Source organism: Lutra lutra, chromosome 1 (genome assembly GCF_902655055.1).
Source record: "Lutra lutra chromosome 1, mLutLut1.2, whole genome shotgun sequence".
Taxonomy (NCBI): Eukaryota; Metazoa; Chordata; class Mammalia; order Carnivora; family Mustelidae; genus Lutra; species Lutra lutra.
Window position 1 is genome coordinate 121086276 of NC_062278.1, and position 11693 is coordinate 121097968.

Genomic DNA, 11693 nt, shown 5'->3' on the forward strand with positions numbered 1-11693 from the left:
TATCCCTAAGCACAAGCAATAAAAAAGTGATAGATTGGATGTCATCAAAATTTAAAAACGTCTGTGCTTCAAAGAACCCTATCAGGAAAGTGAAAACACAACCTAGGGAACAGGAGAAAGGGTTTGAAAATCATATGTCTAATAAGGGACTTATGTCTAGAATATAGAAAGAATTCTTAAAACTCAATAATAAAAAGGCGACTTCACTTAAAAATGGGCAAAACACTTCAATAGGCATTTCACCAAAGGAGATGAACAAATGGCCAGGAGGCACATGAAATGATGCTCCGCATCATTAGCCATCAGTGAAATACAAACAAAATTGCCAGGAGACATCACTCCACACCCACTAAGATGCCCATTTAAAAACCAAGAGGGGGGGGTGGGAGGATGGGGTAACTAGGTCATGGGCATTAAGGAGGGCACAGGCTATAATGAGCACTGGCTGTTATATAAGACTGATGAATCATGGACTTCTACCTCTGAAACCAATAATACATTATATGTTAATTAATTGAATTTAAATGAAAAATAAAAACTAAAAAACAAGAAAACGGCAAGCATTGGTGAGGCTGTGGAAGAATTGGAACACTCCTGCTCTGTTGGCAGAAACACAAAATGGTGCAGCCCCTCTGAAGGAGTCTGTCAGCTCCTTGGGAAGGTAAACACCTTGTCCGCCTGTGACCCGGTGTTGGATCCCCCAATAATGGGTCCATGATTAAAGGAGCGAGACTGATACAAAGCGAAGGTCGAGCAAAGCTTTATTTCACGCCAAGCATCAGGAATCAAACCAACTGTCAAACCGACCGGTCCGGCTGCCCCTTACAGAGAGGGAGACCCCTCCCTGCCTTACAGACTAACTTTTATAGAGCAAAGGCCATGTGGTTGGGCCCGGCCACACACAGGTGGCCAATTGAATTACAATTTACCCTACAGTAGCTTTTTTTTTTTTTTTTTTTCAGGCTCCCTGCTGAGCAGAGAGCCTGATGTGGGGCTCGATCCCAGAACCCTGGGATCATGACCTGAGCCGAAGGCAGAGGCTTTAACTCACTGAGCCACCCAGGCGCCCCAGTAGCTATTTTTTTTTTTTTAGATTTTTATTTATTTATTTGACAGAGAGAGATCACAAGCAGATGGAGAGGCAGGCAGAGAGAGAGAGTAGAGGGAAGCAGGATCTCTGCCGAGCAGAGAACCCGATGCGGGACTCGATCCCAGGACCCTGAGATCATGACCTGAGCCGAAGGCAGCGGCTTAACCCACTGAGCCACCCAGGCGCCCTACAGTAGCTATTTGAACTAGCCTATCACCTTGGTCAGAATTGGCACCCAAAAGGCGCCCAAAGGGTGGGGCCCACACTCCTTGGTAGCTAGGGAGACAGTATGCGCCCCCATTATGGATACCTCCCCCTGACCTGACTCATCCCTGCATTCGGGCCCGTTATCTCCACCTGACCTGAACCGCCCTTGTATTTGGGCTCTGTTAAGTAAGCTCCCCTGGTGGGGGAGGGCAAGTTCAGTTTAAGTTTTATTGCATAAACAAAATCACTGTTTAACCGGATGGCATCGCTCTGGCTAAATAGGCCCTTACACCCAGCACCTGCTCTCTGATGTCCATACCCTGGGAAGTGAATATGTACCGAAACATGCACAAAAGACCACCTCTTGTATGATTCCATCTCTATGAACTCTCCAAAATAGGCAAATCTCACAGACAGAGAGGTAGATTAGTGGTTTCCTGGGGCTGGCGAGTGAGGGGTGCGAACTGGGGAGTAAAGGGTAAGAGGCTTCTTTTTAGGGTGACACAACTGTTGTAAACATTGATTGTGGTGATGGTCACACACATCTGAATATACTCAAACCATTGGCTTACATACTTCAAATGGGCAAATTTAGAAGCAAACAAAGGTGAAGGGTTAGCAGAGCTATTTCACCAGTAAGCAAACGGGAGTTGGCACATAGGGTGAGCTCGCACTCAGCAGCATGCTGGGCTCTGGGCTTTTTGGAAGCCAGTGCAGTGGGTGTCTGCTGGGAAAGGAGGAGAAAGGAAGGAGTTGATCCCTTCTGTGGGTGATTATCTAGTCAGATAATGGAAAACTCTGACCTTTGATTTAGATGAGTATAAATGGCAGGAATTTTTCTGACATAACAGATGGTGGGAACCTACCAAAATAGCAAGTTATCTTTTCGACCATTGATAGGAAGGACACCATAAGATATCTTTCACTTTCAGCAAGGCTGCAGAGAGCAGTTTGCCCTAACTGCCTTTCTGGGAACCCACACCTCATGGTACCGTGTTTGCCTAACATTTGCCAAGTTGCCACCCATCATCAAAGACAAACTATGAGTGGAAATAAAATCCTGGGTAAGAGACCAGAAACTAGAGGGATTAAACCTCAAGAGGAAGTAAGCCTCCTATTTGCTAAGTATCGGAGAACCAGGTAGTGTGACCACCTAGAGAAGGAGCCAGTGTCTATGGGCTTTGGCAAAAGGGAAGGTAGTCATGAATTACTAGGTCATTGTTTGAAACCGGAGGCCCCACCCTCCAGGGAGCAACACAGTGGCAGATCTGTTCTTGAACTTGCAAGAAGGAACAACGCCTAAGCCACATGCGGGACATTTGGTTTTATGACCCTGAGTCATTTTGTGCCTTCCCAGAAAGTTTATTTATAGTGAAGGGAGGTAAGAAGGAAGAAACTTCAGATTACTTTATCCAGGGCAAATATAACAAAAAATGTCTGCTCCTAGGCCCATTCCATAGGTACATCACACATATTTCCACCATTTCCAGCCAGGGAACCCTCACAAGTAGGGGAGCTTGTCCTGGGCTTTCCCTGACCTGCTGAAATGAGAATGTGTGAAGCTAATATAAACAGATGGGCATTTTTGCAAATGAGAGAGCCTGGTTTTATGGTCAGTGGAGTAGCTTCATGGGGTAAAAGGGCCCTGGCTGGTACGGCAGGAGGCCTGCACCTTATCCCAGCTTCATTAGTAGCAAAACGTGACCTAGGGAACAACAAGTCTTATTTTTTCACAAAGCCAGAGCTGTCCCGTCCCCAGAGCCCATCTCTTAGTAAATTTTGGTGAAACCTACAAATTTCCATGTATATCCTGATCCTCAGGCAGGTTTAGAACCATAGGATTAAAGAATCCTAAAGACCCTTTGGCTCCAGCATTCTGGGAATTCATGACTCTGATTTCCCTGACTGCCCCCAAGATGCAGTGACCTCGGTCCCCTGGAGGAGACTGCTTCACTATAGATAGCTGTTCATCCTCTGTCCATGGTAACCTGTCCCTTCCAGTTGGAAGATCTTTTGCTATTTTTTTTTTTTGCATCTAATTGCCTTTTTATTTGTTTTAGGCAAAATACAACAATAATGCCATTTCTTCAGTGGGCATTTATAAAAGAATGTAATGGTAGCTTTCCGTCCAAACTACCTTCTAAAATAATAAAAACATGCTTTCATAGATATTTCTTTACAGAACTTGTTCATTTAAATCATCAACTATTTTCCATTCCACAGAAAGAGTAAAAATGACATAAGCAAACTCATCTTCAAAAGTGGAGATTTCCAAATGTCCCCATATGCTGAGTACCCCAAAAACCCCCGCTCACAAGAATGGGGCCGAGAAGCTATTGAAATGCACGAGAACGGAAGTACCAAAAATCTCCTCCAGATGACGGATGTGTATTACTCGGTGCGTATCTCTGTGCCTGGGACAGGTCAGGCTCTGATCCCCTCTGGGAAGTACAGGGATTGTGTTTTGTGGTAAAACAAAGATAACTTCAGCTGCTTAAGGGTTAAAGAGAATGGTGGCCTGGGCCTCTTATTTATATAATTTAATATACAACTCACTTACGATCTGTTTGCATGGTGTTTGTTAGTTTTGACATCAAGATCATGAAGGCTACTTCCCCTGACCGAGCTCATTACTTTTATGGGATTGTAGCGATAACCCTTCCTGGGACCAAATTTGCTTTTGAGTTATAAGATTGGAAACTGAAAGTTAGCAGAAAGAATTTGTTGTATTTAGGCTGTGGCCCTCACATTTTCATCCCTTGTCTGCCCCACTTTTCCTCCTGTGCTTGTGGGATTGGGAACACTCCAGAGAACACTCCAGTGGCCTCCCCAGCAGCACTTCTCAGAGTTTTAGGAGATGTTCACTCAGTGGGTCTTCAACAGTGGGCCCCATCCAGCCCTAGACAGCATCATCTGGGAAGACGGTAGACCCCCGGAAGCTCTGGCTCCTTCTGTCCCACCTCGGATAACCTGTGCCCTGCCCGTTTCATTTCACGTAACGTGGCAAACACAAATGGGGCTGTCTGAGCTGGAAAGTAAACAGACGTAGGTGACTTCTCATTCCACGTGGACCTCTTTGAGGTAGCAATAAATGTGGAACCTTGCCCTGTGGGGACTTAACAGCGCTGTGACAGAAGTTACAACCCCTCTAGTTGCTATGGGGATGAACCCTGAGGGTTCAGACTTTGGATGGGAGAGGTTCATGCTAAGGAAGCTGTTGTTTCCATTGGACCCTTTGGAAAACTTGAAACTGGGGGAAGAACAAGAAGAAGTAAGAGGGCACCTGGGTGGCTCAGTGGGTTAAGCCTCTGCCTTCGGCTCAGGTCATCATCTCAGGGTCCTGGGATGAAGCCCTACATCGGGCTCTCTGCTAAGCAGGGAGCCTGCTTCCTCCTCCGTCTGCCCGCCTCTCTGCCTACTTGCAATCTCTCTCTGTCAAATATGTGAATAAAATCTTTAAAAAAAAAAAAGAAGAAGAAGAAGAAGAAATAAGGGAAAAGACAGATGCAGACACAAACTTCGAGCTGGGGTTAAGTGTTAATGTTTCCTCACAAGTGCTTGGCTGTGTTCTCCATGTGGGAAGCCCTGTTCCTCTCACGGCAGCCAGGTGTCTACAGCTGTCTGCAGCCCGAGCAGGTGTGCCTGCACCCTCACACCGTTTGCCAGGGACTCTTCCCCCGTGCCTGGCGAAATCGCATAGGGACAAACAGACCCAGGGCACCAGAGGACCAACCCCGGTGTGTTTCCATGGAGTTAGCGCAAGAGTTGCCGGAAGTAGAAATAATCAAGAACTTAAACCAGCCCCATCTTCCTTTCAGAAATGGGCTGAGCAGTCCGTAGAGACTACGCTTATGGTATGAAGCTGTCCCCTGAGTGAGAAGGCTGTCTCTCACAGTGGCCTCAGGTGTACCTCGGGCACTCCTAGGATCCATGTTCATTATATGCTGTCTCTAGTGTTTTCTTTCTGCCAGGCAAGCATTTTCTCCCGGTGGGCCTCATTGAGGGCCTCCTCAAAGTAGCTGTGTCGTTTCCCTGTGAGCTGCTTTTGCACGTCAGCTAGGGAGCCATGGCCTCGGCTGGGATCTGGTCAGAGACGGCTGCCTGTTGCTGATGGCCTCCCACTCTGGCGTCCTGACTCCACCTTTAATAGGCAGTCCTATGACCTTGCAAAAGTCAGTTCCCTGTTTGTGGCAGGGACCTTAGTGCTGTGCTCTGCAAGAAAGACACTTTTTTTAAATGTCAAGATGATAATCAGGTAATAATGAATCTTTATGATAATTAGGATAATTAGCCCAGGTCTTTTCCTATATTGGTCTAAAATTGCCGGGCTGCCCTTGATCACTTTTTTAAATCTCCTTTGAAAATATGGATGCCTTTGAAAAAGGGATGCCAGGCTCCACTTTTTTTTTTTTTAAGATTTTATTTATTTATTTGAGAGAGAATGAATGAGAGAGAGCATGAGAGAGGAGAAGGTCAGAGGGAGAAGCAGACTCCCCAAGGAGCCAGGAGCCCGATGCAGGACTTGATCCTGGAAGTCCGGGATCATGACCTGAGCTGAAGGCAGCCGCTCAACCGACTGAACCACCCAGGCGCCCAGGCTCCACTTTTTTAAATGGAAAAAAAGGGATGGGAAAAAAAAGGGATGCCAGGCTCCACTTTTTTAAAATCTCCTTTGAAAATATGGATGCCTTTGAAAATCGCCTTTGAAAAAGGGATGCCAGGCTCCACAAAGAGAGGGCCTGGGAGGTCCTGACTTCTAGGTCAGACCCTGCTCCACTAGAGTTAGCTGCCTCCCTCTTGGGTTTATTAAAACATAGCGTTCTTTTTTCTTCTCTTTTTTTTTTCCAAAGGGAAAAAAAAACACATTAAATTTAAATCCATGTATAATAAATGCACTTCTCTTCTCTTCTCTCTGGCCACCAGCCCACAAGCGTAAGAAATCCTGAACTTGAACGCAATGGACTCTACCCGGCATACACTGGACTGCCGGGGTCACGGCACTCGTGCATTTTCCCTGGACAGTATAACCCATCTTTCATCAGTGATGAGAGCAGGAGAAGAGACTACTTCTAAGGGCGGAAGAGAGACAGACGGCCCAGCACTCTGAGCAAGTTGTGGGCCCTCCACACTCAGAGGACTGCACCAGGGGGGCCAGCGTGCTCACGGGCTGCTCCCAGGACTCATGGAGCCACACTCCTGTGGCAAGCAGAAAGCAGCAGGACAGGCGTGAGGGGCGTGACCACAGGGGAAGGGGACAGACAGATCCGGGACGTGGAACTGAGGGCTGCTCCTTGGGCACCTTTGCCTTACTGTGAACATGAACAGGGGCCAGTCCCGGGTGTCCCCAAATGAGGCAGCCACCTCGGGGCCACCGGCCATGGGTCATGGGCCACGGGTTGACTCTTAACCAGGGCATGTCTTCAGGCACCTTCGCCAGGACCCAGTCTTTCCTTAGTTTGCACTTTAGTCAATTGGATAGGGAGGTCTCCTTTTGGATTTTTTCCAAGACTGTTCCAAAAAGAAGGCCTCTTTTCCTCAGACGCTCCCATAGGCCTCCATCTGGTGATTAATTTACTGCAAAGTACAGGCTCTTTCATGGTTCCCCTGCCCAGTATCTACATGCTAAACCACGGATGAACATACCACTAAGGTTTGGAGATGCTGCAGGTGAGCAGACAGTATTTTTAGTAGGTTCTAGGTCTTCTGCAGTTTCCATCCCAACCCTCAAAATGAGGAACTGAACTGTGCGAGGCATAGCACACACTCCATTTTGTAGTCAAGGTGACATTTATTTAAGATTATTTCTTTTTTCCCTCCGCAGTTAATCCTCCCTTTTTCAAACAAGTCTGCATCAGGGCAAGACAAGTTGCATTTGCTTTTAATTAGAGGCCTCCTGCTGCCGGTAGTGAGGCGGGGCGCTGTGGGGAGGAGGCCCAGAGAGTCGCAGAGCCCAGGGCCAGGGTGGAGCGGGGGGGGGGGGGGGCTTCTCTTTTCTGAGGGCAGCGCCCGGTGTGGGCGCGGGACTCAGGACTCTGTCCTCCCGCCGCGGAGGCCGAAGCTGTTATGTTTGTGCAGTAGAAATGCAGACTGGGCTTGAGCGGGAATTCCGCCACTGAGGGAGAAGCACCCGGATGTGGCCGGAGGACTGGACTGACCCGGCACGGTCCACTTCCTGAAACCCTCGTGCTTTGGGAAGCCTGTGTGGGTTCCTGAGGAAGACCCAGGAGCTGGGATGGAGCCACACATCCGTGAGTCTGCTTCCCTTCTGGGGCGGCTTCTGTGACCCTATCCGGGATCTTGCCCACAAACTCAGTGTCCTCTTTCAACTAAGGGCTCAAAGCTGTTTTTTCACTGAAGAAATAACTTATTTTTTCTCGTGCAGTAATTCGTCCCTCTTTATACTACTGCGGAGTTCCCTCCAGAAACATGGTAGTTTCAGTCAGCGTCGGAGAACTAAAGACTTCCGGCCAGTTTAGGCGTTGAGAGTTTGCCTTTGGGAAGGAAGTGCCGCGTGTCTTATTTATTATGCCTGTGACTTGGGTCCTCTGGGGGGAGGGGCACCCCCAGGGCGCGGTGTCTTTACCTGCTCCTTGTGGAACTGCGATTATTCCCGCCATGTGCTTTTGACACATCCTGGTTTGGGATGAAGTAAGGAGAACACAGTGGTCAGAGAAGTGTTCCCACCCTGAAGCCTGGAGCTCAGGAGCTACATTTCTGGAAGCGGTCTAGCCTTTGGGGACAGTTCTGTCCTGGGCATGGTTGTTTCTTCAGAGTTCGCTCATCTCTTCAGAGTCTATCTCACCCTTACTGTTCTGTAATCCTCACCCTTAGCGTTCTAAGTGTCAACTTTTGTGTCCCCTGGTCTCCACAAGCCACCATCACCCTGCTGGCAGCAGGAACACAAGTCAGGTGTGACGCTTTTTAGTCATTACATTGGACTCATCTCCTGAGATACAAATTCTCTTGTCGTCAGCAGATGCCAGCTTCAAATTTCAGGGCATCACCTTTCTGAAATCTCTGGGTCTTGCCTCTTTCTGGGGAACCAAAGGGCCTTCATGCCCCCTGGTCTCACATCTAACTGGAGAGCTCCGAGCTCCTGCCCTCTGCTCACCTGGGCCAACAGACTTGCCTCCCTGGTGAGGTGACCTTGCTTCCTGGCTCTTGATGCAGATCCTTGCTTATCCCCAGAACCCAGAGGCATGGTGGGGTGTGGGGGGGGGGGTTCCCAGGCATTCTCAGCTAAAGGTGTCTGATGCTGTCTCAGCTGACAGATCATCTCCTGTGTCAGGACCAGAAGCTATAAGCTACACAAAGTTAGGTGTTTTGTCCCAAAAGCATTCTTAAGAATGCTGATGTCCAGAAGAGTGTCCTGTGAGTTCCAAGAGTGCTTTCTTGTGAGTAGGTTTGGTGTGTGTAAAGTGGACTAAGAATGTTGTTTTTCTTTTACTGTGAAAAAAGGAGGCCTCCAACAATGTGAGGTTCAAAGGTATCTCCTTGCTAGGAGGCTGTGGGGTTGGGGAGGGGCTGTCTCAAGAGCACAAGGGTCTAACAAGGCATGAAAACCAGCATGACTGCTCCCCGGTTACACGTTGGCTGCCCACCCTGAATGAGGAAGGGAGGCCGGCTGCACATCTGCCTGGGGAGAGGACAAACAAGCAGTGGGACAGCAGCAGCCTCTGGACTGGAGAGACAGGGTAGGGTGTGCCCCTGGGGAGCAGAAGCCCTCAGCTCCAGCATGGGTGCTCCATGCCTTCCCCTGCACCTGGAATGTACGATTCGTGCCCATAGAAATGCCACGGTCCTGCCTCGTTGGGGCCCCACAGCTAGGGGAAGGTGGAAGGGAAAAGGGACACTTCACTGCTCATGAGAGGCTTCAACTTCTAGAGGGCCGGGCAGTGCCTCAGAGCAGGATGGGGGGTGGGGGTTACCTGCCAGCCTCCTGGCTACTGTGGGTTTGTTTAATCTGGGGGGCGGGCTCTTTCTCCTGTCTTTTCCTCTCGGCCCCACGAGCCAGCCCAGGGCCCTGGAGAGAATTGACGAAGTCTGCCTGTTGTGACCCGAATCTCTGGTGTTCCCACCATGACCCGGCTCTGTGCAAGGCCCTTGGTCTCACCACACCCTGGTGAAGCATGCATGAATGTCCATTTCTTGCACATGTGAACTTCTAGAGAGAGTGAATATCTTGCCTTAGAGAGCCAGGATTCAAACTCCTCTCCCTGCCTTGCCTTCCTGTGAATACCTCACCATCCAAATGGACCTTACATGTCAAAGAGGGCAGGAGAGAGTGGGCTTATAATATACTTTTTTTTGAAGAACCTTAATATTATTAAGCATTAACTGAACTAATGACATGAAATGCAAAAAAAAAACAAAAAACAAAAAACAAAAATAATGTTGATTCCTTTTTGAAAAAGTCCTTTTGGGTTCATTGCATGTAATTGCATCCATTTCTTGGACACGTGAGGTTAAGAGTGGCTGGCTTGTGTTTAGCGAGAAGTGTACTGGTACGTGGCTTGGGGCGTAGGAAGGGTGAGGTGATGACCCGGGTTTCTGGCAAACACAGCCAGACTTAGATGCCCGCTGAGGCCCGTTTTGCCTTGTATCCGTGGGAAGGCTGTGGCTCCCACATATTAGAAGCATATTGTGATCAGAGAAGAATGTGATCAGAGTCGTGAACATATTCAGTTGAATGTCTTAAATGCTGACAAATCTTCTTCCTTGGACGAAAATTTGTTTTCAGAAGCAGCTAACTCATTTAGAGCCAAGTATGTTGAATGGAGAGGGTAATCGAGCTGGCTGCTAGCATTTGGAATTCTAAACAAAGATGTGACTATTAAGTTCTCGAAGAGGTAATTCTTAAAGTTGGTCCAAACAGAAGGGCAGCATCTTTGCAGGGCTGGACGGCTGCCTAAGAAAATGTTTCTGAAGGATGGTATTTATTCACATGTTCCCAGAGTGCCTCTGAGGGACATACCACGCATGTGGCTTTGTGGGGTCTCCATGAAGCTATCTTGCCCACTGGCCAAGGGCCCAAATACCTGGTAACCCTGGGAACTTAGCCTGAAGAAGCTAAAGCCGAGCATTCTAGTTTCTTCTGGCTTAGTTTAGCCTAGCATGCTCCAAAGTCGGGTTCAGACCCATTGTTCTAAGATACTTACCCTGATTTCAAAACAAGAACACTTGTTTGGAGACAGTAAGAATGGAAAGTTCAGTATTTCAGTATTCTCTGTCTTCTTTAAAACTGCCCTTCACATCAGAGATATTTTTTCTATGGGAAGACTTTTGTGAGGATTAGAAGGGACGTGTCATTTCCTCCTTCCTGACCAAGCATCTTTCTGAGTTTTTTGTGTGCATTTATGGAAACAGATAGGGTTTTGTAGAGTTGTCCTTTGAGTGTGTGTTCTTTTTTTCTTTTCTGAAATCCCCAGAGAAGGAGACTGGTTAAAAGACTAGAAATATCAAAGTATTAAATGCCAGTCAATTTGTTGTGCTAAAGTATCTTTTCATAGTGTTATAATCCATCCTGTTTGCTGGCAACTGCTCACAAAAAAGCCTGTGAAACCCAAGGGGACAATTTAGGTCTATAAACAGAGATCTTACACCAGCTTTGTCCCCTCCGCATTTTTTAACAGGACATTTCAAGGGATTTGCCTACTAGATTCTGGTGGGGGTTTTTTGTTTGTTTGTTTTTTGGGTTTTTTGTTTTTGTTTTTGTTTTTTTTAGGACATGCAATGCAGGTGCAGAGCTCTTACCTAGGAAGGATGGGACCAGACAGGGGTGGGAGGGAACCAGTCTATCCGGGAAACTAACCCAGATTTCTGTATTACCTTGGCCCGTTTCTTCAAAAACAGAAGGTCTTTCATCCTGGGTTGCTGTGAGTTTCGTTAATGTTTGTGTTGTTGGACTTATGGTTAAAAGAAGCATGTTGCTGGAATGTGAACTTCTTGAGTTTTCACATTGTCCCGAATTTCTTTTTGCAAACCTTTAAACCTTAAACCCCTGGTCGATTGTGTTAAAACCATTATGAGAATGTTATTTAAAGTTGTATTATAATTGCCACCTCCACTAATTATTCAGTACTGTAGCAGCAAAGTATTATTTGTAAGAATCTGGTTATTTTTATACTTATATCTACTTTAAGTCTGGCGTTCTAGTCAGTAAATGATGCAATAAAATGAATATCATTTTCACTGTGCGTTTTTCTCATAATAACAAGCAAACAGAGGGTAGCAGGTTACCTTTCACAAGTTAACAATGGAACTCTTTGGGAAACTCTTGTGTGGCAAACATAGGGACTAAGTTATTTCTGGATCCTCAGTACCCAGCTCAGTGAGGAAATGCACTTTTTTTTTTTTTAAAGATTTTATTTATTTATTTGACAGAGAGAAATCACAA

General features: G+C 47.1%; 1 protein-coding gene across 4 annotated transcripts in view; it reads left to right on the forward strand.

Moving 5' to 3' along the window:
• Positions 1-11488, forward strand: part of HEG1 (heart development protein with EGF like domains 1) — a 90589-nt gene extending 79101 nt beyond the window's left edge. For all 4 annotated transcript variants that reach the window (XM_047734841.1, XM_047734834.1, XM_047734851.1 and 1 more), the window contains 2 exons: positions 3521-3695; positions 6221-11488. In XM_047734841.1, coding sequence (XP_047590797.1) covers positions 3521-3695; positions 6221-6370 — 325 coding nt within the window. In that variant the 3' untranslated portion in view covers positions 6371-11488. The remainder of the gene's footprint in view (positions 1-3520; positions 3696-6220) is intronic.
• Positions 11489-11693: the final 205 nt, after the last annotated feature.